The 25798-nt window shown below is 49.2% G+C and overlaps 1 protein-coding gene across 2 annotated transcripts in view; it reads left to right on the top strand.

Moving 5' to 3' along the window:
- DHX32 (DEAH-box helicase 32 (putative)) overlaps positions 1-25798 on the top strand; it is a 56743-nt gene that overhangs the window by 25813 nt on the left and 5132 nt on the right. For both annotated transcript variants that reach the window (XM_044240716.1, XM_044240715.1), the window contains exons 3-8: positions 5390-5583; positions 9541-9913; positions 14936-15181; positions 16429-16528; positions 16616-16774; positions 25077-25268. In XM_044240716.1, the coding sequence (XP_044096651.1) occupies positions 5390-5583; positions 9541-9913; positions 14936-15181; positions 16429-16528; positions 16616-16774; positions 25077-25268 (1264 nt within the window). The remainder of the gene's footprint in view (positions 1-5389; positions 5584-9540; positions 9914-14935; positions 15182-16428; positions 16529-16615; positions 16775-25076; positions 25269-25798) is intronic.

Here is a 25798-nt window from a genome sequence, read left to right as displayed (position 1 = left end):
CCGAGGTGACCTCTGAAAATGGTTCGCTGTCCGCTTGACCCAGAAAACCCTACAAAATCATGCAAATCAAGAGGTTCAAATCTTTGCTTTCACTTGAAGAACACACATGAAGCTGCCCAGGCCGTCAAGGGTATGCAGATCTGATAAGCCACCAGGTATCTGAAGGACGTCACTTTGCAGGAGCGGTGCGTCCTTGCAGAGGTGGGAGTTGGTTGGTGCGCCCAGGCCAGACAGTGAGGCTGTGCACAGGGTCAGGGCCCCAGAAGAGTGTTGAATTTTTTACTGCACGTGCTTAAAAATGCAGAGTCATGCTGAACATAAGGGTTGAGATGTCAGTTCTCTGGTCGTTGAGCGCATTCAGGCAAACAGAGCCCCCCTGAGATGCAGGGCTCGTGGTCGTGTCAACCCACAGATGAGCTCTCCCTGCCACACTGAGCGATCCTGCCCAAAGACGACCGGACTGTCCCTAAACCAGAAGAGGAGGTTGCACAGAAGAAAAAGCTATCCCTGAGGAAACTGAAGAAACAAAAACTTATGGCCTGGGAGTAAATTCTACTGAGAATAAATGCAAAAAAAAAAAAAGCTGTTTCCTATTTTGGTCACCAGATTGTACAACTTTTGCTGAGTTTTGTTTTGTTTTAAGATTTTATTTATTTATTTTTTGACACAGAGCACAAGCAGAAAGAGCAGGAGAGGAAGAAGCAGCCTCCCTGCTGAGCAGGGAGCCTAATGCAGGGCTCTATCCCAGGACCCCGGGATCATGACCTGAGCCTAAGGCAGATGCTTAACCTACTGAGCCACCCAGATGCCCTATTGCTAAGTTCTGAAGTGTTGTTTCAGGCACAAAATGGCTTAGAATTCAGTGTATCTTTCTGGGAAGAGTAAAGCCAAACGAATTAGAAAAAGTTGTAGGTATTTAAGCTCTCCAGGTTCTTGTAGTGCCAACTTATAATACGTTCTGGATGCCAGGGGGGCAGGGGACCATCTTCTAGGAGAAACTGTGGAGGGCAGAATGAATTCTCAAAAAGGCGTTTAACTCTTTGGCGAGAGGCTAACGTATATTGGGACAAAGAAAAAGCTGCTCCCAGAGGAGACTCAGAATCAGGGCACAAAAGGCCACGGTGTTTATCGTTGGCACCGAGAATGTGGGCGTGCCCTGTGACACTGTAATCCTGGTCCCTGGAAATGACCAAATGTCCACATTTCTAGCAGTTGCTGAATCATGCTTTTTCCAGCTGATACTTTGCGTTTGCTAGGGTATCACACTTGACAATGGGCCTGAGCTGGCTTCGAGTGATTCAGGAGGTGCATAAAGCCGGAGGAATTGTACTGAGCGGGACGGATGAGTTCATATTTCCTTTTTCGTGGCGTGTGTGTCGTCGCTCACTGTCGCTGTCCGTGTGTAGCTGTTTCCGCAGGGCGGTGCGTCCCGGCCGGCCAGAGCCGCCCTCAGCGGGCTCTCAGCGGGAATGAGCTGTGGCCTGTGCTCCGCTCGTCGTTGGCCGTGTCAGCAGACACCCCCCCTTAAGCACTGTAGGCGTGTGGCCAGTGTTCCCCGGTTACTTTAACAGATACAATTTAGAAGAGCTCTTCCCACTTCTAAAGTAAATTTTTTTGTCTCGTAAGTGAAGTAATTTGCTCAGTTGGGGAAGGGGGCAAAAAAAGGGCAATGAGGACTATTGGATTATTAGATTTATTGCACTGCCAGGCCTATATGATATTTATGCCGTTATCAATGCAGTGTAATAATCTAATCGTGCAGCATTTGTCTCTGTGAGTAGATAGAAGAAAAGAAATGCAGGCCAAATCCCAATCAGTAGCTTGGGAACGTGGCTGAATCCCGTAGCATTCCAGACGTCGAAAGCCAGCCGTCCTGGATCGCAGGACAAAGACTGTGCGGAATATTCTCAGGTGCTGTAGGCAAACTGGGTGCCCTGATTTCAGCAGCAGCTCGGCGCCTGTAAGGCGGTGCGGTGCTCATCACGGCGTTGTGTCCACACCGCTGTTAGGCTGGAAAGTGCGATTAGAAATGTTGGCGGCTGAGTCTCGAGACACCCGTTGCCACCTTCGTAGGAGGATGCTCAGAAGCGCCTGGACACCTGCCGCGTGGTGGGCATCATGCTGGACGCGCGGCCGGAGGGTTTGGACGGGTTCGGGCTGGGCTGCCTCTGGCAGTAGGACTTGGGCAAGGCACTCGGAGAGAGAGTGGCCAGCGTGCCTTCCAGAGATTTCCTCCGGCTCTGAAATCCCGTGACTCCTCGGCCCGCCTCCTCGCTCCCGCCTGCTTGTCAGCTGCTCTCAGGCTCGCTGCCCCTGGGCCTGCTCCCTGCACAGACCGGCCTGACACCTTCCTCACCGCCAGAGGCCGAAGGTCATCTCTCCCCCTCCTAGCGCCTCACTCCCCACAAAAGCACCTTCTGCTGTTTAGCTTCATTCATTTTATTTTATTTTCCAATTTTCTATTCTTTATGGTGATACCATCGCCCTACTATTAGTTAGAAATCGTAGAATCTTTGTTTCTTCTTAGGCACCTTACTCTGCTAGTGAGGACTGCCCATGCTGCCTTTGCAGTTAATGTCCCTTGGTTTTATTACTTCTAAGTTCTGAGTCCAAGCTTTTCCCTTTTCTTCCTTTATTATTATGATATCGTTAACCTTCCATCCACCCAAATATTTATTATCCCCATTATGTGTCAGGTCCTCTGTTACGTATTGGGGAAACTATGAACCATACATATCCAGCGTAAGGACTCCCCAGTCTAGTGGGGAGACAAAAATTCAAACAAAGAGTTTAATTTAATATATTTATTTTTATTTCATTTTATTTTTATTTATTCATTTGAGAGAGATGCAGAGACAGAGATGGAGAGAGAAAGCACAAGCAGGGGGAGAGGCAGAGGGAGGGGGAAAAGCAGACTACCCACTGAGCTGGGAGCCCGACATGGGGCTCGATCCCAGGACCTGGAGATCGTGACCTGAGCTGAAGGCAGAGATGTCGCTTAACCATCTGAGCCACCCAGGCGCCCCTAATGTATTTATTTTTATTTGAGAATCAGAGTGTGAGAGAGAGCATGAGCAGGGTGGGCGGCAGAGGGGGAAGCAGACTCCCCTCTGAGCAGGGAACCTGACTCGGGGCTTGATCCCGAGAGTCCGGGGTCATGACCTGAGCCAAAGGCAGATGCTTAACCTCCTGAGCCACCCAGGTGCCCCTCAACCAAACAGTTTAATATGGTTTTCACAAGAATGATATTTAAAGTCTCAGACACCTAGAGAGTGGATCCTGATATGAAGGGAATCAGGTTAAAAAGGAAGGGTTTGGCAGGAATTAAAAAATTACTTGCTAGGAAATGAGGGAGGCAGCAAATTTTATATGAAAAAATACAAGATTGTATACTCTAATATTATAGATTATTAGATATATACAATATATATAATAGTATATAGTATTAGAGTATACTCTAATATTAAATACTCAGAATATTTTTGAAAAGTATAAGGAATTTGTTCATCCATCAAATATTTATTGAGTAAAATTGCTTGAGATTCTTTGGTGACTGAAATGGGTCTCTGGTCTCCCAGAGCCCCTCGTCTAACGGGGTGGGCGGACCCCAGGAACAGACCAGCAGCTGCAGGAAGGGTGATTTGTGTATGGCCACTGGCTAGTGCCCTGTGGGATCTCAGTAAGCCTTGTGGAGCAAATGTCCCAGGAGCTTAGATTTGAAGGGTGACTCATCCCCTCTACCCCTTTTACAGAGAAGAAACTGAAGCTTAGAGAATTTGTGATTTGTAAATAACAAAGTAGTTGGGGCACGTGGCTGGCTCAGTTAGAAGAGCATGCAACTCTTGATCTCGGGGTCATGAGTTCCAGCCCCACGTTGGGTGAAGAGATTACTAAACAAACAAATAAAAAACGAACTAGTAGCAAGCCAGGCTACTGGAGGTCTGGACTTTGGTCCCTGGAGTGCCTTGTCGTTTCCTGCTGTGCCCTGATTCCACATTTCCTGGGTGCAGTACCCTAAACCTTCATCTTTCACAGAACAAAGTGGGTGCTGAATAAGTTAATTACTGATTAGTTTTCAACCTGCTAACAAGGCTGACACCTGTCTTAAAATGAAGGAACTACATTTGCACTATTAATCATTGGGGATTAGCATTCTATAGCAGTAATGTTTTGGAGTTATGATTTCTGGTTGTGTTTATTCTTCAAATTACAGTGAGGATTAAAATCTAAGAGTTCTATGATGGGTTTACTAAATAGCAAATCTCAAAATAATTAAACATGTTAAAACTTTTTAGTACCTTAGATCTACTTAAAAACCCTCTTGGGATGATTTATTTTAAAGACACATGTAACAGAGCATGGCTTACTGACAGAACCTAGGGTTACAGCATACAGATGAAACAAGTACTTTCCACTCCCCTCATTCTTGCACAAATAAACTTAACAAAGCCAATTGCTCTATAGTACATTTTCAGTAAAAGGATTTTTTAATATAAATGACTCAACAGCAGCCTTGGAATTGACTCTTTCCAAATATGGATGGATTGGTTGAGTAGCTCAGTGAGCCTATTTTACATTGTGTTTAGATGATGAATACCGATGTGTTTTAGCTTCTGTTACCAGGGAAGTAAGTAGGCTTATCCAGTTATTTTGTTAAAATCATTTGGGTTTAAATGTGCATGCTTTAATTTGAAGTCACTATATTTCATTGAAAGGCTATTTAATATTTACATTGCTTAAAACATAGTAGTTGATACCAGAAGCCATATTTTTTTTTAGATATTACTTAAATTCAACTTTGTTAACATACAGTGCAACCAGAAGCCATATTTTTGATGGAGCTTTCTTGTAACCAGGAAGAAAATAACAGTCTGTAAATAAATTAGTCTTTTCAGAAACACAGCTGAGGTTAAAAATATTTTTTTTAATTTTGCTTTTATTTTTATCTGCATTTTTTTTAATCTGGAGGAAGTTCAACTTTCACAGTCCCTGCTAACTCTTAAACTTTTTTTTTTTTTTAAGATTTTATTTATTTGTTTCTCACAGAGAAAGAGCGCAAGATGGGGGAGAGGCAGGCAGAGGGAAAGTAGGCTCCTGCTGAGCAAGGAGCCAGATGTGGGACTCAATCCTAGGACGCTGGAATCATGACTTGAGCCGAAGGCAGACACTTAATGACTGAGCCACCCAGGTGCCCCCCCTTAAACTTTTTAATAGGAATGACTCAGACAGACTGTTCTGAGTAACACAGACTGTTCTGAGTTTCACTGAGTGAGAGATAGTGCAGCCCACTGGTGATATCACTGGTGGAGGAAAGATTTATAAGATGAACCCTTGTCTTTTGGTGGTTCTCTCCAAGGAAGCTGATCCTGTCTCATTTATCCCCTGAAAGGTTCCTCAGTGGTGCGCCGAGTACTGCCTCTCCATCCACTACCAGCACGGGGGTGTGGTGTGCACACAGGTGCACAAGCCCACGGCGGTGCAGCTCGCCCTGCGAGTGGCAGACGAGATGGATGTGAACATCGGCCATGAAGTTGGCTACGTGATCCCCTTTGAAAACTGCTGCACCAGTGAAACCATCCTGAGGTGGGTTTGGGGGGCTTGGGTCTGCTGTGCTTGAAGACGTTCAGCTTGTGTTCTCTGATCCCACAAGAGCGTATTCTTGTGTTCTACGTCTTATAATGTGTCCTAGTGACTGGTCGCTTCGTCACCAGCCAAATGTGCGCTGGTGGTTTTCCTACACTGGCATCACCAGGAGTTTCTTCTCTAAACTTCTTCCGTGTCTCCCCATAATCCTCACGGAAAAATGACGACTTGTTAGGTTGGGCCCAAAGGCCATCAAGTTTGTGCTTCTTGAGCTTCTCCTCATGATGGGTCCACACACGTTATCTGTGCGGCTGCCAAGTTGATACATGCATGTGGTTCTCCTGTGCCCTGTGCCCTCTGCTTGGAATGCCGATGCCTCTTCTGGACATGGCTGATTCCTTCTAGGCGTGCAAGATCCCATGCGAGGCTCACCTACTCCAGGAAGGCTTCCCTCACCCTCCTGTGCTATGTGTTAGAAAACACTCCACCGGGCCTCTTTAAAACTTGGCACCAACCTCCATCATGGCAGGTTCGATCAGTGTTTGTCTAACTCTGCTTTTCAGAGTCTTACAGGTTCTCAGGTTCCTTCTCAATAACTACCACAGGTTGAGGGAAAAGGGCATCTTTTCTATCTCTTTTTTTAGCTTCACTGTGAGATGTCCTTTGCACAGAGGGTTCTAAGAGTTTAACATGCAGAGGCGAAAAGAAAAGAGAAACGTAATTTGAAAAAAGCAGTGCTCTGGGCCAGTGATTCTCAAGAAGTTTTATGTCATAGCTCACCTAGGAAATGGAATTATCTAACAGCACCTCAAAGAAATGGTCAAAGCTGCTTGGCCATCCCAAGGACTTTAGCTGCCCCAGGCACTACCTGACCACTCCAAGGGTTGAGGAGACAAGTGTCTTGGGACCAGCATGTCTGCACATCTGTAATTCCTTTGTGTGACACACCACTGGGGAACCTCTGCTCTAGTATAACATGGTTGGTATATATGGTGTGGTGTGATAAGGTGTGGTATGTGGTGTGATATGGTGTGGTATGGTGTGTGATGTGGTGTGGTGTGTGTGGTGTGGTACGGGGTGATGTGGTACAGTGTGGTATGGGGTGGTGTGGTGTGGTATGGTATGATATGAGGTGGTGTGGTATGGTGTAGTATGGTGTGTGGTGTGGTGTGGTGTGGTATGGTGTGGTATGAGGTGGTGTGGTTTGGGGTGGTGTGGGGTGGTGTGGTCTGGTGTGTGATGTGTGGTATTGTATGGTGTGTGGTGTGGTGTGGTATGGTGTAGTGTGGTGTGGTATGGTATGGTATGGGTGGTGTGGTATGGTGTGGTGTGGTATGACGTGGTACAGGGTAGTAGGTGCTGTCTCTTGCATCCTCATATCCCCAGGATCTGACATGCTTGTTTCAGAGAACATTCAACAAATTTGCTAGTGGAAGGAAGGAGTAGTGCCCGCTCCTAGCTAGCTGGAGAGCTTAGAGCCTCTCTTGGTAAAGTCTGGAGACTTTTCCCATTCATAAAGGCCATGTGACTCATGGGGTCTGCTTTCCCTCAAATGTTTACCTTCAAAAATGGAAGACACAGGTCTTCAGGTTAGCATTTAATCATAGGGAATCTTTCCATCAGCAACAATAGGACTTGAACTTCTTGAAGATATCTCACCTCCTGCTTTTATAGCCACAGTGTCCCTGAGTCATCAAATTAGTGTCTATGCATAAACTCTATTATACAAATGATCTATGAGTGATATGGATGAACTAGGTAAGAACCTCCCTGTGAGAGTTGGAGAGGACAGGACATCTGACCCTTCATCGGAGTGAAGGATCCCAACGTTTGACAGATTCATTCTTTATCCTTTACATTTTGAAGTGGCCTTTCAAATGGTCATGGTATTAATTAAGGGACAGCTCTGACTATAGTCTGAAGTCGGTATAGGTATTTTTGTATCTTTAATGCCATCTGGACTTTGGAAACCATTTGGCAGGAACTCTTGGATGTAGTCAGTTTTAAAATGCAGTATTACAGTATTGCTAATTAATACAGATCAAGTGTATACACACACACACACACACATTATTTTTTAGAAAGCCACAGAGAAATAATTGTGGAAAAATCTAATAATGTTGTCAGAGTAGGTCGAAGACACATCTCTCGCTGGGACTTGGCTTCCATGTGATTATTTTATGGGAACCCCACCACCACCCAAGTGTTCAATCATGAGGGCCAAAGGAAGGGCTACAATTCATGTTGACATTGGTTTAGTTCTTATCTGTGCACTGCATTCGCTCTTCGTATGGACAACAGCTTTCTGCTGCGGGGCCACTGAGGCACAGGTACGCCTCTGGAGGCAGTGGGGCTGGGTGACCGGCCTTGGCCCCAGTGGTTCCGCTTCCTGCTGCCTTGGCTGGGGGCGGGGGCTGGCCTCACACTATCTTTTGTGTCTGCACTTTGCCATTATTCTCGTTGCCAGGAGACTGTTCTTTCTTCTCCAGCCTGACAGCCCCCAGCCAGTGCAGAGTCAGCAATGCCCTGATTTGTTGCTAACAGAGTCTGAGTCGCAGCAAAGAGGCTCAAACTAGTGAAAAGCCCCCTATGATAGAAGAAAGCAGCCCCCATCTCCCTCCTCGGATTCTGTGCTCTGAAGAGGAGGCGCATGAGGAGAGGAGTGTCCCCACCACTTGCTCCCCGGAGCCCTGCACAGGCCACCTGACCTCTGGGGCTCAGGCTTCCTCGTCCGTAAGATGGGGCTCTTATCCTGCCTGTTCACGGGCTTATTGTGGGGGCGACACGTGTGAGCACCTTGTACGTGTTAGCTAAATTTTGATAATCTAGGTAAATCGGAACCGGGTTCATTTTCTTAGAGATCTGTGCTAGCCATAATTTTTAAAAAGCTCAGATTGAATAGCTATTTAATTGAGAGCCTTTAAAGTGACCTGTTGATTACAGAAGGCAGTGTTCTATACTGCTATTTCATTTTCTCTGTAGCCCCTTAGTATCTCATTTATAAGGCACATAATAGACGCTTAGTAAATATAATCTTTATGCCTAGTACCATTCATTTTGGATGTTGTATGTAACAACTTAGTTCTTCTATAAGCTTTTTCGTGGTCTTTTTTGAAACAGTATCCACTGTTTGGATGATACTGTTTCAAAAACAAATATATATATATATATATATATATATATATATATATAAAATATATAAGTATTATACACCTAAAACAGTCTTTCTGAACCAGGTGTCCAGACTTGTAGAAGTGATACATAAATTTCAAATAGAACACAGATTTTTTTAAAAATGACTCCTGTTTTCATACAAGGTCAAATTTAATTACATTTAATTTCAGAAAATATTAATAAAACTACCCTATGTTCTATTTTTAGCTTTCTAAAATTCTGTTTTAGGGATTTGAAATATAAACTACATTTCCTGAAACCTTCACAATCTGTACTTTTTTTTTTTAATAGTTATCAGGAGCAGCACTTTTTAAAACACTGTACACATGATCTTATTAACACAAAAGTAGGAAATAGATCTCTGTGTTATGGAGAAAATTAGAGGTTTGTATAGTTTTAGGATTAAGCCTTAGTACTGCCTTAGTGTTACATAATCACCTGAAGGCCCAGGCCTTGCCGAGTCTAGTGGAGTCACCATCTTCCTCTTTTTAATGAAGCCTTGAAATGTTTCCATAACACACCACCTCCTCCTGGCAGAGAACATTTCTCCCTGTAAGATCAGTGCTTAGATGAGTTTTTGCTGAGAAGGGAATAGATTTAATCTCTCATATGAAGGAAGTAGCATAGATTTAAATAATTTGTTTTTAGACCAGAGTCCATAGTAACGTGTGATTCTGTCCCACTAAGTCCCCCATTAGAGGGTGTGGCCAAGACATCTGTGGTGTCGTTTGGAATCTCTGGGTTTTCCTAAGGGCCTCTGACGTTCCTCCCGCTTCTTCGCAGGTATTGTACGGATGACATGTTGCAGAGAGAGATGATGTCCAGCCCTTTTTTGGGCAGCTACGGGGTCATCATCTTGGACGACGTCCACGAAAGAAGCATTGCCACCGACGTGCTGCTCGGTCTTCTGAAGGATGTCTTACTGGCGCGGCCGGAGCTGAAGCTCATCATTAACTCCTCCCCGCACCTGGTCAGCAAACTCAGCTCTTACTACGGCAACGTGCCTCTCGTAGAAGTGAGAAAGCAGCACCCTGTGGAGGTTGTGCACCTGAGCGGCGCTCAGAAGGAGTCTTTTGAGTCTATTTTACGCCTTATCTTTGAAATTCACCAGTCCGGCGAGAAGGGGGACATTGTGGTCTTTCTGGCCTGTGAACAAGTAAGTCATATTCTGGACTCGTGGAGTCATCGGGTTCCCTAGGGGGAACCTTTTAAGCTCACTGGGAAACTTTTAATAATTAACATGTAGGTGTCCGTTTGCTGACTCACTGTTTAAATATTTGGTTCCAACACACCCATTTTTTTTAAGTTCTTGGGAAGCCATGTGGCGTGGTAAATAAGATGGGTTCCGAGCGGAGGACGCGGGAGGGCTTCTGAAATCGCAAGCCGTGAGAGCAGGGGACAGGGGACGCGCTTGGGACTCCACAGCAGGGGTCTCCAGAGCCCTGGGGCCGGCTCTCAGCTGTGCCAGCGTGCTCGGATGGTCTCGGAGAGAAGATGCTCGCTGACTCCTGCCACGCTCTCGGCTGCCTCCCATCTGACCAGGAGCATTTGCTACAGAGGACTGTCCCCTAAGCACTTGACCTAGGGCGAAGGAACAAAAAAAGTTCCCACAGATGGTCCTACAATGGTCGGTGGGGTGTGAGGCAGAAAGGCATCATTTATAGCACAATCAGAAGGCTTTCCCCCTGCCCTGAGGCTCCTCTTCTGTAGGATGAATGAGAAGAATCTGACTGGATTCTAGAAGATGCGTTTTTAGGAGAACAGTGGGAAATGTATAACTGAGCATATGCTACTGCTTTTACATCCTCAAGGTGCCCTTTGAGGTTGCATTGGATTTTGTTTTTAATTACAGCTACTCAGTGGCCCTACCTCCCCTCTAGTACTCTAGTACTCTAGAATCTGGAAGCCTCCAGAATCTCAAGAATTATACCTTTCTTCTTAGAGACTAGTTTCCTGGCCTTTTTTTCCTACTCATCATCTTACTCAGTAAAAGTACCAGTTTTTAGTAGACCATGACCCAAATATGTAGTGATTCCAGTGACTAAGCAAAAACCAAAAAGGAAATTGTTTGATACTCGTTCAGCTACCAGCTGAACAAAGACAAGGATCTCAGCTCTCCGTCAGAGTCTTAAGTTTCACGTGCTTTTAGAAATACTTACAGAGGGGCGCCTGGGTGGCTCAGTGGGTTAAAGCCTCTGCCTTCGGCTCAGGTCATGATCCCAGGGTCCTGGGATCGAGCCCCGCATCGGGCTCTCTGCTCAGCGGGGAGCCTGCTTCCCTTCCTCTCTCTCTCTGCCTGCCTCTCTGCCTACTTGTGATCTCTCTCTCTCTCTCTCTCTGTCAAATAGATAAATAAATAATCTTTAAAAAAAAAAAAGAAATACTTACAGAAGTATTTATTCTGTTTTACGTTCAGAGCATAAAGGATGACTGACCCTCCTAGCTTCAGGAACTTTGGACAGATTTTACCTGCTTCCACAAAGTAATTTAGAATCTCAAATATATGATAACTACAGTATGTTTCTCCATTTTTCATGTATAAAGTTTCTTTAGTGGGAGATCTTTTGCCTACTACAGTGATTTATTCTATTATCATTTCCTAATCCTGCATGATTCAAGATAGTTGAGAAAGTCCTGAGAAAAGTGATAAAATGTTAAGCAGTGAGGAGAAGGGAAGCAAATGAAGGGAAGGGAAGAATGGCAGAATTAGTGTGAAAGTCAGTCACCCGGTGACAAAAGACATATCTTTGGGGGGAGGAGGGGCGTATAATTAAGACTGATGGAATGAGTAGCCCTCCTTCAAGTCAGAGTAAGCAAAAATTCCCAAGTGGATTTTTTTTTAAGACTTTATTTTTAGGGGGGGTGAGAAGAGCAGAGGGAGCGAGACAAGCGGACTCCGTGCCGAGCACAGAGCCTGACACGGGGCTCCATCCCGTGACCTGGGCTGAAATCAAGAGTTGATGCTTAACTGACTGAGCCACCCAGGAGCCCCCAAAATGGATTTTTGAAAAATTAAGTTCCTAACAGAGTTGGAGATAGTGGATGGTCTTAAGAAAGGTATTTGATTCTTACAAGTTTAATATAAGCTATAATTAATGGCATGGTGACTTTAAATGTCAGACCTTGGGAGATGCATCTTGACCCAGGCTGGTAGTATAACTCAGGGCTTACAAAGTCATGTAATCTTTCTTGAAGTTGGACCTGAAGAACATTTCCTGTTAAGACACCATAGTCTTGTAGTATCTGAAACTCTGGCAAGTGATAGTGTGATGAAGGCTGTGGGCCGGAATTTGTGATTCCAAGCTCTGAGAGTGAGGCTGTGGTGGTGGGCGGGGGGTGGGCTGCAGATCCGACCTGGGTCCGGGGATCTCTGGAGTCTGCTCCTCCCCGCGTACCCCCCAGCAAACTGCACACACAGTTCATCTCCTGACGGACATTACTCTTTTCTTCTTTACCACTTACGTCACCATTTCCTTAAGATATCCCTCTCCCGGGTGCCTAGGTGTCTCAATCTGTTAAGCATCTGGCTTCTGATTTCTCCTTAGGTCATGATCTCAGGGTCACGGGATGTCGGGCTCTGTGCAGTGTGGAGTCTGCTGGAAGTTCTCCCTCTCCCTCTGCCTCTGCCCTCCATGACAACCCTACTTGTGCACACACGCGCTCTTTCTCTTAAAAAAAAAAAAAAAAAGGAAAGAGAAGAAAAGATACTCCTTTCCTGTGGTCTTGCAATCTGTCTCTTTGAAAGCCTCGCCCCGCTCTGAAATCCATGTTGACAGCCACTGATCATTTTCCTCCCACATTATTTGAAGCTTTCTTAATTTCCATAAAAAATTTTCAAGTCTGCCATGGCAGGTAAATGTCCTAGGAATGCAGGCAGTTAAGTACATGACCAGAAACGTGCTGCTTGTCATTTTTTAGGTTAAGAGCTACACTTATAATTGCAGAAATGCTCTCCACTGTTTCGGGTTGGTGAGCACCGGGCACCTCCCTCGGAGCTGTGAGCACCGGCCCAGCCGCGCCCCACCCTGGGCTGAATCCATCCTCACGGCTACCTGCTGCCCCAAGTCTTCACACATAATGGACTTTGAGCCCTCAGTGTTTCTGGTTCCTCATCACTTAACTTTTAACCTGAAAAAGTGAAATAACGTTATATAGAGAACGAAGTTGAGATTTATGGTCCCATCAGCCCAATTATGGTGCCTCTCTAAATTGTTCCAGAAAAGCACTGTGAGGTTGAAGGTTTTCTGCAAAGTGCTCTGTACAGTTTCAGGCCTTCTGTTTGGGGCCTGGGGATCTCCTTTCAGTGCATCTTGTGCTTTCCATGGCTTTGCAGGGGATTCTAGGAAGGCCCCACATAGATCAGCGCACTGTACCCATTGGATAAGACGGAAATGCATAAACGGTTGGAAGAACCAGATAAGTATGTTGAGCTTTTTTTTTTTTTTTTTTCCAAATTCTGAAGGCTATGGTCTCAGAGCCCCGTGTCAGCGGAGCCCGAGGAGTCTAAACCACACACTGCAATCAGGTTCTGTTTTGCTCCACTTTTTTCCTTTTGAAGAATTCTTTTATGCCTTTGTTTTTCTCCATTCGGAACAAAACTCAACCTAAGAATCCACCTATAACCAAGAAGATCTAGCAACTAGAAGCAAATTAAAAATGAGTGGCCCAAATTACCTTTTAAATGGTATTCTAAGAGAATAAGAGAAACATTTGGGTGTGATTTGAAGGTTTATTTTGAAAAATAATTGGTCACAAGTGGGCTGCGGGAATCCATCTCCTTTTCTAACTCCAGTAGCCCCTGTAGGCAGCCTACTCGAGGGGGTCATCCGGGAGGAACAGGGGATGTCCTGGGGAGGCAACTGATGGCCAGTGGCAGGGACACACAGCCCACTTTCCTGCTTTCCCTGTAATTTCCTCAGGCTGTTATCACATATGTTAAGGACATGATCAGAATTATAAGTTTGTTCCAATTGTCCTAATTGGCAAGTTTTCATTATGATCAGTAGTTACACTCTTTGCTTGGTAGACCTCTGTCCCCAGGAAGACACCTCTGTAGGGACACGTACACAGAACGTGGCTGGACACCTGTTCATGCAGAGTCCTCTGGCCCACTTCCTGGGGCCTCCCCACAGCTCAGGAATAACTTTCAGATGGCTCACCATGATGCCGTTTTTCCAGGCATATCTGTCCTACAAAACCCTCCTGTTAACTCAGCCCTCTTCTGCAAATGAACTGAAGGAAGGAGAGTGAGTGAGCGAGTGCACTAGAAAACGGAACAGGTCTTAAAATTTGAACAGTCATAATCTTTTTTCTTTAGAATTTTAGTGAAATTCATGAGGCTTCTTCCATTTGGTAGTTTGTTAGTTGGGCCCCTAAGAAAGTAGAAATTTTAGAAACCTAAATGAAAAAGGTATAAGAATTAAGTGACATCTTTTTTACATGAGGTCCTAAAAAACTAGTTGTATTTGAGAAATAGAAAAATACTGTCTAAAACACGCTACCTATTGAGTGTTTTGCACCACTTACTTCTGTATAGTTTTAGGGGAAATAATTTATTTTATTTTCCAATACATTTGGCAGTGAAACAGTTTAAAAGGGTATTTCTAAATGCCTGAGTCATGCCAAGGTGTGTGAATTAGCAGTGAATATTTCCTGCCTACTTCATTGCTCGTATGTTGTCTTAAGGTGCTAATGGGTCAAGACAACTTTCAGAGTGATCCAGAGACCCTGATTACAGAATGTGTGTGTGTACATGCTTTTATTAGACACCCAGCGCTTGTTTTGTAATTCTTAACTCTGCCACCATTAGAGCATCATCACTGATGTGAAAATAACTTCAGTTTACCCATCACTGGTAAAGGGTTTGAAAAACTGCATCAAGCTAGAAACATAGGATAAGTGCATGAAGGCACAAATAGCACATTTCGCAAGAGGAAAACCATCCTGGACTAAAAACAATGAAATTGTTTATAAATTATATTTAACTTCCCCAAAGAAACGTTCTTGTCCAGTTGTATCTTTTCACGTACTGACTTACATAGATGACGACACAGGTTTCTTTCCTTGTATACATTATTTAGCTTTTGCCTATAGTTTTATTTAATTAGACTTTTTTTTAAGTAGTAAAGTTGTTTGTGACATGTTTCTTCTCATAGATGATACTGTTTTTTTACTTTAGGATATTGAGAAAGCCTATGAAATCGTCTGTCAAGAAGGATCTAACTTAAACCCAGATCTTGGAGAGCTGGTGGTCATTCCTTTGTATCCAAAAGAGAAATGTGCATTGTTCAAGCCAAATGATGAAACAGAAAAGAGATGCCAAGTTTATCAGAGAAGAGTGGTGTTGACTGCTAGCTCTGGAGAGTCTCTGATCTGGAGCAACACAGTCAAATTTGTTATTGATGTGGGTGTGGAAAGGAGAAAGGTAATTACTATCAAGTCGGTAAACCCTCTGCTGGTAATTGTCCTTGGCTTCCTGCCACCATATCCACTGGGAAGTGAGGACAAAGCCTGTGATCTGGGAGAGGGGGCTCCCTGATGGGCTCCCCTGCGCCAAGAGAAAGTACTGGAAGGCTTGTTTACCCGGTAGGGCCTCTCATTAGCATGTAGGTAATCCCCAAACCGAGTTGATTTCAGGTGCCATGGGAAAAGGTCCTGAGAAGAGACACAACTACTAAGGCATAAAGACGGTGGTTCTCCTTATCAGTGGTTTTTCTTAAGCTCTGATGCCAGCAAGGCAAAGTGTCAGACTTCTCACCAGCCTTTCCGTGTGTACATCTCCTGAGTATTTTTGGTAGCCCCGTAACCAAAATGATTAAGGTCTTCCCTGAGGTGATTTACCAGAAATTAGTTTCAAGTACATGGACTTTCATCTTACCAAGTTTTAGCTTGAATGTCGATATAAAATTACTACCTTTAAAGAAAAAAATTAGAAAAAAGGGAATTAGATCTCAAACTCTCAAAGACACTGGAACATAAATCCTAGAGTTTAAGAACTGAAAGAACCTCCCAAAGTACTGATCTGTTTCATGTTATCAGCAGTTATGTAGTTTTTATCCCTGGAGGAAACGGACACTTCTGAGTATCTCACTGTCTCACTGCACAGAGCAGGGCCCCCTGATCTGAAGGTCCTCTTGGAACCAGTGTGAGGTCTTACTGGATTAGTGCACCACTCAGGACCCCCACCACCCCACCCCACCCCCAGCCCCCGTAAGAGAAAACTGACTGTTGTTGCTACAGGCAGTTCCTGTCTGAGCCAATCCAGGCCTGGGAGAGCTCAGCGGCTGTCATCAAGGTCAGACCGCTGAGGTCACGATTTGCATAGACCCTAAAGGAGACGCATAGAACCTCCAGGAGAGGCACTGGCAGCCCTAACACTTTCCTCTGTGTGGCGGATGCCTATCTGTCGTCACCACCTGGTCGGGCTTTGAGAAGTGACACTGCTAGCATTCAGGAGATGGTGCCGAGGTCCCATGTTTATGGAACATTGAAATCCATTTGTTAAGGTGCTGGCAATTTCTCTGTCAAGACATGGTCTGTAGTAAGTCTGGACCGGAGAGGAGGGGCCTAACAGAGCCTGTCACAGGTGACGTGAGGGACCACATGCTGCCCTCGGTCCGCCTGGAACCCCCCGAGTGTCTGACGCGACCCGTGCTGTCTTTCCTTTCCAAGGTGTACAACCCGAGGATACGGGCAGACTCCCTGGTCACGCAGCCCATCAGCCGGAGCCAGGCCGACACGCGCAAGCAGCTTCTCGGCTCGTCGTCCTCAGGTAGCCCCACGGTCGCGGAAACGGCTGTAAATCCCTGACTGAAGGCGACCTAGGAGCACTCACACCACCCTCTTCGGTTTCTTCTAGGCAAGCTCTTCTGTCTGTACTCCGAGGAGTTTGCCTCCAAGGACATGCGGCCACTCAAGCCGGCGGAGATGCAGGAGGCCAACCTGACCAGCATGGTGCTCTTCCTGAAGAGAATAGACATCGCGGGCCTAGGCCACTGCGACTTCATGAACAGACCAGGTAGCTTTGCGCTCGGCAGGCGCCGGCCGAGGCGGGCCTCCTCTCCTCTGCCAGCGGCCAGGCCGAAGAGCAGGCGCGCTGGGGGCAGGCCGGGCCAGCGTGGGCTTGGGTTGTGCACAAGCATTTCTGCCTTTAGAGAGCAGCATTCTCTGAAGGAGTTTGTTTAAAAGCTTCTAGAACTATCTGCTCCTACGGTGGAGAACCATCTGCGTTGGCCCCTGGCGCCCAGGGGGCCTGGCCTGGAGACCGGCTGTCGACTGAGTGTGGCGTCTGAGGCTGCCGAGGGCAGGGGACTTCGGGCGGCCTTCAGGTCTCCTGGTGGGACACGTGTCAGCCAACCGTCCTTCTTCGTGTGTCGCACGGTCCCCTGGGGGTGCCCCGAAAGTTCCTTCCTTTGTAATTCAGGTGCAGCTCTTCCTGCAGGGCCGAGGCTCTGAAGCCGAGGACCAAGCTTGGGGTTTCAGGCTGGCCACAGTTCTCGGGCTGGGGGGTATCTCCATGGAGGGTCCCGGCACCTGGAGGTGCCGCCTTCTCCCTCAGGGCCGCCGCTGCCCTGGGCCTGCGGCCTGAGGAGCAGCAGAGGCCTGTGGAAAGGCTGAGAAGGCACGGGGCAGGCAGCTCCAGCGGTGTGCGGGGCGGCCACACGCCTGCTCAGCTCAGGAAGGTTGGTCGGGACCTCCGGCCTTCTCGCACGTTCTGCTGCTACCTGGCGGGCGAACGCTGCCGCCGCTCTGCCTGCACGGTTCGGGGGACGCGGCGGAGCCTCCGACGTCCGCAGTCCGCGGTGAGGAAGGTGGGCAGCCGCAAATGCGGTCCTTGTTCTCGTGCATTTAAGCAGGCGCCTGTCCTCCCCGGGGCAGCAGCACCGTCTCGCGCCGGCGCGGACAGTCGTCCGTGGGGCAACAATGCTGGGGGGGCGGGGTGCTCGGGCTCACCCCATTTTACAGATGAGGAAACCGAGTCACAGAAATTAGGTCCCGCGCGCAGACGGAGGGGACTCTGCTAGAGTTTCCTGGAACACACCGGAGCCCCGCGGGCCCAAACCTGTCTCCGGGTCGTCTGAGGGAAGGTCTGGGGTGCTTCTCCACCGCACCCCACCCCGGAGCCCGCAGCGGCGGGTCAGACGCGGCCTGCTGAGCGCCGTCTGCCCCCGCTTGAGCAGGAAGGGGCGCCTTCCCGGGGGTGCCCCCCCCCCACCCCCGGGAAGGCCCGCGCTAGGCCCCAGCGCGCCACCGGACGCTTCCTCAGGAGGCCCTTCCCGCCACGCGTCAGGGCCGTCGTCCCCGTGGGAGCGGCCGCTTCAATCCCGGCCCCGGCCTGGCGTCGCTGAAGCAGCGGGCGCTCGATGCCCGTAATGCTCCCCGACCGAGAGCTCTGATGCCTTCGCTGGTGCTTCAGGCGCACGAGCGCGCTCAGACGAAGGGACTCCTTCCTGCCCCACTCGTTCCTGTCCCGCGTGTGAGACCAGCGGTTGCGGTTTCGCTGCGACTCCGGGGAGGGCGAGCGGCGCCTTCCGCTGTGCTGCTCCTGGCCACACGTGCACGCCAGAGCGGCGGCGGGAAGGCCTCGCGCAGGGCGCGCGCCCAGAAGTGGCGGCCGGAAGCCGCGCAGCCTCTGCTCTTCCGCGGAGCTTTCCCTCCGCCTCCGCGTTTTCCCGTCGCTCGGCCCCGCTGCGGCCGGAGGCTCGCGGGCGCTGCAGAAGTGCTTTTGGCCTTAGCGCCGGAGGCTGGCAGGACTCAGAGCTTCAGTAAGAGGAAGGTCCTCCAGAGGCGCCAGCCTTTATGAAGAGGTGCCGAGAACTGGCGAGGGACACGCCGCAAACGCGCCCACGTGCGGGCCGGCAGCTCGGGGGACTGCAGCGCCCGAGGATGTGACGCGAGGTTGTGGCCTGTGGTTGGGGCCTCAGCCGCTGCGTTGGTTCTCAGAAAGGGTAGGAGGGGCGGGAACTGTGGGCCGCTAGCCGGGATGGGGACTGGGGGCCCGGGCAGGCCCACGGTGCTGGTGGCCGCATTCCCGTGGCCCCGGTGCCCGAACTTTCCAGCCGCCACCCACCTTCTCCCGGTTGCCCTTCTGACCGCTGAGGAACAAAGCGAGGGTCTCTGCCATGTGCGCCCATTTCTCGGGTTTCCCCTTGGTGACCTCAGAGCTTGCAACAGCGTGGCTTTTGTGGGAGGCCAGTCGGCCACCGTGACCCCTGCAGCGACCTTCCTGCACCGACCACGCTCTGAAGAAACACGCTTCATTTGTCAAACTTGCTCTTCCAGCTCCGGCTCCACTGCGCCTCTTGTAGGCCCGGAATCCCCACGTGCTGCCTCCCCGGGCATCTTCTTGGTTCCAGACAGTAGATGTTTGGTGACCCGCCGTCAAGACGGAAGAGACGCAGCCGCAAAGCACGGCAGCGGGAAAGGAACCCCACCCCACCCCCCGAGGGGCCACCTGCAGATGCCCAGAGCTGGGGCCGCCGTTTACTGTCGGCTCCCGAGGACACGCACAGAACTGTGTCTGCTGCGCTGGGGGAAAAGCTCACTGTGGAATCGCCCTGACTCATCAGTTCAGAAGGAAAAAGAGATGATGCTTGCAGCTGGTGCATTTAACTCAACTTACCACTGAACTACGCCAGCGCAGCCAACGTGTTAGCCCTTTCAGGATCCATGAGCCGTGTGCAAGTGAATTTGGCATAACTAGGCTACAGGCTATTCATTGAACTCTGTTGATGTAGAACTCTTCAAAAAGAAAGAATCCATTGTTTTTTCTATACTGGTGCTGCAGGTTTATTTCTATCAGGAGCACCACAGTCACTGCTGATCAGGGTCACGAGGCCCAGGGTCAAATGAGCACATGTTGCCCTCTGGGAAGCAATGGCACCTACACAAAAATTGGGGACAAACTAGCTGAAACCTACCAACCTGCCCCAGATGTCATCTTTGCGTCTGGATGCAGAGTTCATGTGGCTGTGACGACTGGCTTTAGAATGTCCTGGGAAGAAGGAACCCACACACAGACTTGCCAGACGCGGTGGCAGGATGGGACCGGGTGGTCGAGGAGAAGGGCACAGACGTAGGGACGAAATCACGTCACAGCCACAGAGGCCAGTGTTGGAGTCACCAGAGCGAGGGATTAGAGACGCTGCAGGGGCTTAACCTGCCTAGATGTTTCGGGAGGTTCACCAGGAGTCGGGACTCAACGAGACCAGATCTCCTAGAATCCTGTCTGCCACATTCGTGTGCACACCAGCAAGCACCTCTGCTTGTCTCTGCTTCGCTGGAAACAGGGGATTTTGCTTTGGGGTTTGCAAAAGGGTCTTTAAATAGGACAGTCTGTACTCAGAGGAGAGAGAGGCAGAAGGAGCCAGACGCCACGTGCACATGCTGATGCACGCAGACAGCCTCATACAGAGCCCCCCGGCCAGCTGGCAGCCGCCCCCCACAGCCCTGGACGTGAGCGGAGGGCTGGACACTGCACAGGCAGGAACCCCCTCTAGATGTCTGCATCAGTGACGGTCACGCTCGCGGAGTGTATTGCTGTATTCTGTGGAGGGGGAGTGTGGAAAACAGGCACAAATACACTGGAACAACTCCGGAGCTGCTGAGTGAGGATCCTGGAGGGTCTCAGAAGCAACAAAGTAATTTTTCAGAAAGTGAAGAGGAGAAGGGAGACTGTAGAAGGCACAGAGTGGAAGCATTTTCAACTCTTGATTCGCCTTAGGCTCTTCATGGGTCCTGCATGCAGGGACCTACTCTCCAGGCTGGGACACTGGAGGATGAAAGGGGACACTGTTGATGATAAAGCCGGGGCGAGCCACGGGAACCTGCCATGCTTGGGAAGCCGCGGCAGAGGGGCCCAGGTGAGGGACCGCACCAGGAAGCTTGGGCTCCAGTCATGGCCCCCTGCTCCCCGTGTAACATCAGCCTTGTCAGCCCCTCGGGCCTCAGTTTCTTCATTTGAATGTGAGCATAATCAAAGTAATTGGTTCACAGAGTTGTCAAGATAACTTTCCGTTTGCATGACCGGCATGTAGTCAATCCTGTAGCTGCCCCCACCTGTGTGACTCTTACCTGAGCTCAGAACAGGCCTGTGGGCTGAGTGGCCGGGGTCGCATTCCCTAGAAGTCCCAAGACTTTAAAGTCTACACTGTCAGCCCAGAGCCATCTCCTGACTTGTCAGTCTCTCCCTCTGTGGACTCTGCGCTGTGCATGGTGCCCCAGTCCCAGTCCTAAAACCAGCTGGGACCAGAAACTTCATTTTTCTTTAGTCCTCTCAAGCTGTGAGTTCAGTGCTATCTGTTGTCTTTCTCCGTGTGTGTGATGAATGCAGGTATGAAGCACACAGTGAGAGCTCTGAGGGCAGCTGTTGTTGTTCCTTCCAGAGGCCAAAGTGGCCCCTACCTCTTCTAAGCTCCAGTGGCACTTGGAGAGACAGAATGATTCTGCTGTGGTGTATTAGAATTTCTCTTCCACACAGAGTGATTCTGCTGTGGTGTATTAGTTAGAAGAGCCAGCCATGCGGTCCACACTAGTGTAAACACAAGTGGAGGAAGATAAGGAGATTGGGGTATCCCGTGAAACCCAGAGTGAGAAGGAAGTCGCCTCAGGAACACGAGAGACCTGAACAACCTCGGCGCAGAGTCTCATCTCCGTGTCTCTTGGGTCTTCTCCTTTGCTCTCTCGTCAGTCCTCATGGCAGAATCCCGGCTGTGTTCTGCAAGCCTTGCGATGTCCGAGTCAGCCCCTGCACCCTCCTGAGCTTCTCTTGGTCCAGACTCTGAAACCCCCAACGTAGAGCGTCATCGGCTCGGTTTGAGCAGGGCCCCACCCCGAGCCAGAGAGCCGTGGCTGGAGGTTAGTGGGATCTGGGAGGTTCACGGGCTACAGCATCTTGCTTCTCGGAGTGGGGGCGCACTTCCTGGAGAAGAGGCCTCTGGGGTAAAATTGCATCTCCGTACATTGGAAATTGGTTGTTGGTGAATATGTGTGTCTCCCTCCTAAGACCTCCAACTCCAGAAGGGCCAAGATTGGGCCCGTCCACGTGTGCCCCTGCCCCCCAGGGCCTCGCAGATGCCAAGAGCACGAGACACTCACAAGTGGCTTGACAGGAAGTGGGTGAATGAGTTGAATGTTATCCTTAAAAGGAAATAAGTTCACAACAAGGCAGCCCCTGGAGCTGGACTCTGCTCCTTTCTTCCCCTTAGTCCTTTCCTAGGACCGGGCAGTGCGAGTGACGTGAGGTGCCCATGGCTCTCAGGTCTGCGAGGGTGTCCTTCCGGGGCACGGCGCGGAGCAGAGCTGGCCTGAGGGCACAGCTGGGTCAGCCCAGAGGGCCTGGGCTGCCCCTGCCTCGTGCTGCAGCCGGTGCTCGGCAGGCGGAGGGAGCGGCGCTGTTGCGGGCGAGCCCCGTCCACGGCAAGGCTGGCTGCGAGAGGGTCGGCTCCTGCCGGGCTGGAATCGGGCCTTGCCGTGGGCGTCGTGTTCAAAATGCTTCTCTTCCGTTCACCCACGGAGGCCACCCTGTCTCAGATTCTTTCCAGCTCCAGCCACTCCGTTTGAACCTTAATCCCGGATCCTTAGTGGTTAGAGAGTAGGTTAAGGAGTATTACCTGGTGGGGTGCGGTGCGGGTAACCAGGGACAGCTGACCTAGGGAGACCCCTGCCCTGTTCTCCAGTGAGACGTTCGTTAGCACTGTTCCCACGGCTCACGCTTAAACAGCTGCCGAGGAGAGTCTCATCTAAACCCTTCTGCTTTGTAGCTGAGAAGGTTTTATGAGCTGCTCTGGGAGGCGTCTGCAAGTGTGGACCGTCGCGTGAGCAAACCCCGTTCAGTTACTTCTTTCGTTCCTTCACCGGCGTAATCTACATTCATTACCTTGTTCCTTCTGATATAAGAAAACCCAAGAACATCCTTTTTTCCTGACGTTAGGACAGGAACAGAATGATGAAGTTACCTCTCTTCGTAATCCTGTGTGCAGCCAGCTCGGCTGCAGGGCATAAAAACGAGGTGCAGGTGCCCTTTGGGGACACAGCCTGGTTGTGAAGCCAGATGCTTACGGGTGGTTGCCAAAGATCCTGTAAGTTATAACGCGGCAGGTTTGCTGATTTATAGAAATTGGTTTCTAAACAGTTGTCAGTAATTAAGTTTGTGCTCCCAGCCCCCTCCTGCTGTGTTTAATCTGAGATGCGCATTTCTGTGACTGCCTCTCGCACCTTCTCTGGCAGGTCAGCTGTTCTGTCATGGCTCACTGAGAGAACTCTTGGACTTTTTTTTCCTGAATAGCCCATCTGTCTCCTTCCCAGGACTGTGGCTTCTCAAGGCCTCATCATTGCCCAGGGGGGTGTCCAAGAAGGGAGGAGGAGCACACTGGTGCTCCGTGCGGACACCCAGGTGGGACAGAGGGGGCAGAACCTGGGCAAGGACAGGGATCTCCAGGGAGGCCTTCCCTCCTCAGTGTTAAATCTCTGAGAATTCAAAAGCAGTAGGAAAGTTCATGTTTTTTTCTCTCTCCCGGCTGGGGATTAAAGCTGAGCGCCAGGGCATTGAGCACGTTTCTGGGGTTCAGGCAGGTTCTCGGAGGGGCTACTTCTTAGAGCCCCTGCAGCCCCAACACCTGCTTTTCCAGAACTGAGCTTTTGCTCACAACGGCTGTGTCTCAGGTTGAGATCATGGCTCTTACATGCTCTGCTCTTCTTCACCAAAAGGGCTAGAGACTTGGCGAACTGCACATTGGCATCAGCGAGCCATTTCTCCCCCAACAGCCATGGTTTTTCCCCGTGTTTTCATGGTGTCTTGTTAGCAAGGAGGGGCTCTAGCAAATCTGAGTTGGTGACTGGCTTTGGAGTTACACAGTTTGCCCGAGTTTTGACAAGTAGCTTAGCAGTCAGTGTTTGAACAGCAAATGAGGTCATTTTTATTGTTATATTGAACTCCCGGATACAAGTAGGTGAAATTGCTGCTTGGGTCCCCATCGTGTTCATCTCCTGCTCACGGCGCACCTGATGGAGTTGAGATAGTGAAAGCGATCTGGGGGTGCTCGGAAATCCTTCATTGTCTGGGGTGGAACACAACAGCAGCTTAACGCTCTGCTTTGCATCTTTGTGTGGCCTGCATTGCTCTACCACCTGCCGGACAGGTGAAAAACACTATTCATCTCATCTTATTCTACAAGGCCAAGAGTACCTTGCTTTGAATAAATGGATTATCTTTTTTGGTGGGGATTAGCATATATGATGAACACGTCATTACTGATGTATAAACTTAAAGAAGAAATACGGGTCTGGAGCAAATCAGCCTGCTGACAAGTAACTCTGAACATCCTTGCCCACTATTTCTGTCATCTCTCCAGGTTCTGGGTCAGTTTCAGTGGATTAATTTTTTTCTTTATTATGGGACTGTATTTTCTGTTCTTCATGCTTCATGATGTTTTATTGGATGCTAGACATTGTACATTTTGTTGTAATGGGTATTAGATATTTTTTATTCTTTTTTTCAAGATTATTTGACAGAGATCACAAGTAGGCAGAGAGGCAGGCAGAGAGATAGGGGGTAGCAGGCTTGCCGCTGAGCAGAGAGCCCAGTGCGGGACTCGATCCCAGGACCCCAAGATCATGACCCAAGCTGAAGGCAGAGGCTTAACCCACTGAGCCACCCAGGTGCCCGATATTTTTTATTCTTATACTCTTGACCTTTATCCTGGGTTGCAGGATGATCCTTTCAGGTCCTGCTTTTCAGATTCATTAGCTGACACTGGAGAGTGTACATCAGGTTGGTGGAGGCGGGGGCTCTTCCCTTCCGTGTCTCCTACCCAGGGCCTCACGAACTGTGCAATTTCCCAGTCCAGTGGGTAGAAATGGGGGTTATCTTAGATCTCACTAGAGCAGCTGGCACTGTCCCTCTAATCCCCTGGATGGTTCTGGGACCCGACACAGCTTCTTCTGCACGCTCTGCTGATGAGTTGAGACCTTCCGTGGATCTTCTGCATCTTCTCTCTGTATGGCTCCTGTCAGGTACCCCACCTGCAAGCTCTGGCCACCTTAGCCTCCCTGGGCCCTCCACCCCGTCTTCATGATGCGGGAGTCCAACAGGCCCCACCAGGTCCCCTTCTGGCGCTGCAGCAGGAAACTGTCAAGGCCTTACCCTGGGCAGTCATGGCGCTCGCGTCATTCGCGTCCCCCTCTCAGGAATCACTGTCCTTCACTGCCTGACATTCTTGGTCTCGCAGACCGTTTTTTGCCCACTGTTTGGGAGGGGAGGTCCAAGACTTGTCACGCCATCTGGTTTCTAGGAGACGGTGATGATTTTTTCCCTCTGCTAGCCCCGGAGAGTCTGATGCAGGCCCTGGAAGACCTGGATTACCTGGCAGCACTGGACAATGACGGGAACCTCTCGGAGTTCGGGATCATCATGTCGGAGTTTCCTCTTGACCCTCAGCTCTCCAAGTCTATCCTGGCGTCCTGCGAATTTGACTGTGTGGAGGAGATGCTGACCATCGCCGCCATGGTGACAGGTACTCCTCGGGGAGCGCTGCTCTTTTGTGTCCTCAGTCTGTCCTGGCTCTCGAGTTAAGCTGAAATAGTTTAAGAACCTAACAGAGACTTTGACCAATTCATTTAACCCTTTCAAGTGATAATGAAGTACTTTAACAGATCTAAAAGGTAGAAAGATGAATTATCTTAATATAAAAAAATCAGTCAAATCCAGTGAATTTGTTCATCAGACACTGAAAGAAAAATGTGTCACTAGAAGTGTTCTTCCCTCACAGACTTATGTGTTGCTGTTTCCCACGACCTCCCATCTAATTACTTTCTGTTTTAATGTGTTCTTTTGCTGGCAGCACAGGCCTAAGGCTGCAGCGGGGCCTCTGAGCGGCTCCGGTCCCCGGGCGTCCCCTGTTCTGACTGTGCTACCAGCCTGGGACTCGCACTGTACCTGACCGAGGCAAACATAGATAGGGACAAAAACATGACAGCTCACCCTAAATCTGATTTCTAAGTGAGCAAGAATAACGTTTGTTAAAAGAAGTAGACAGGAGCGGTT

The sequence above is a fragment of the Neovison vison genome, chromosome 2 (genome assembly GCF_020171115.1).
Source record: "Neovison vison isolate M4711 chromosome 2, ASM_NN_V1, whole genome shotgun sequence".
NCBI lineage: Eukaryota > Metazoa > Chordata > Mammalia > Carnivora > Mustelidae > Neogale > Neogale vison.
This window is presented reverse-complemented; position numbering and strand designations above follow the sequence as displayed.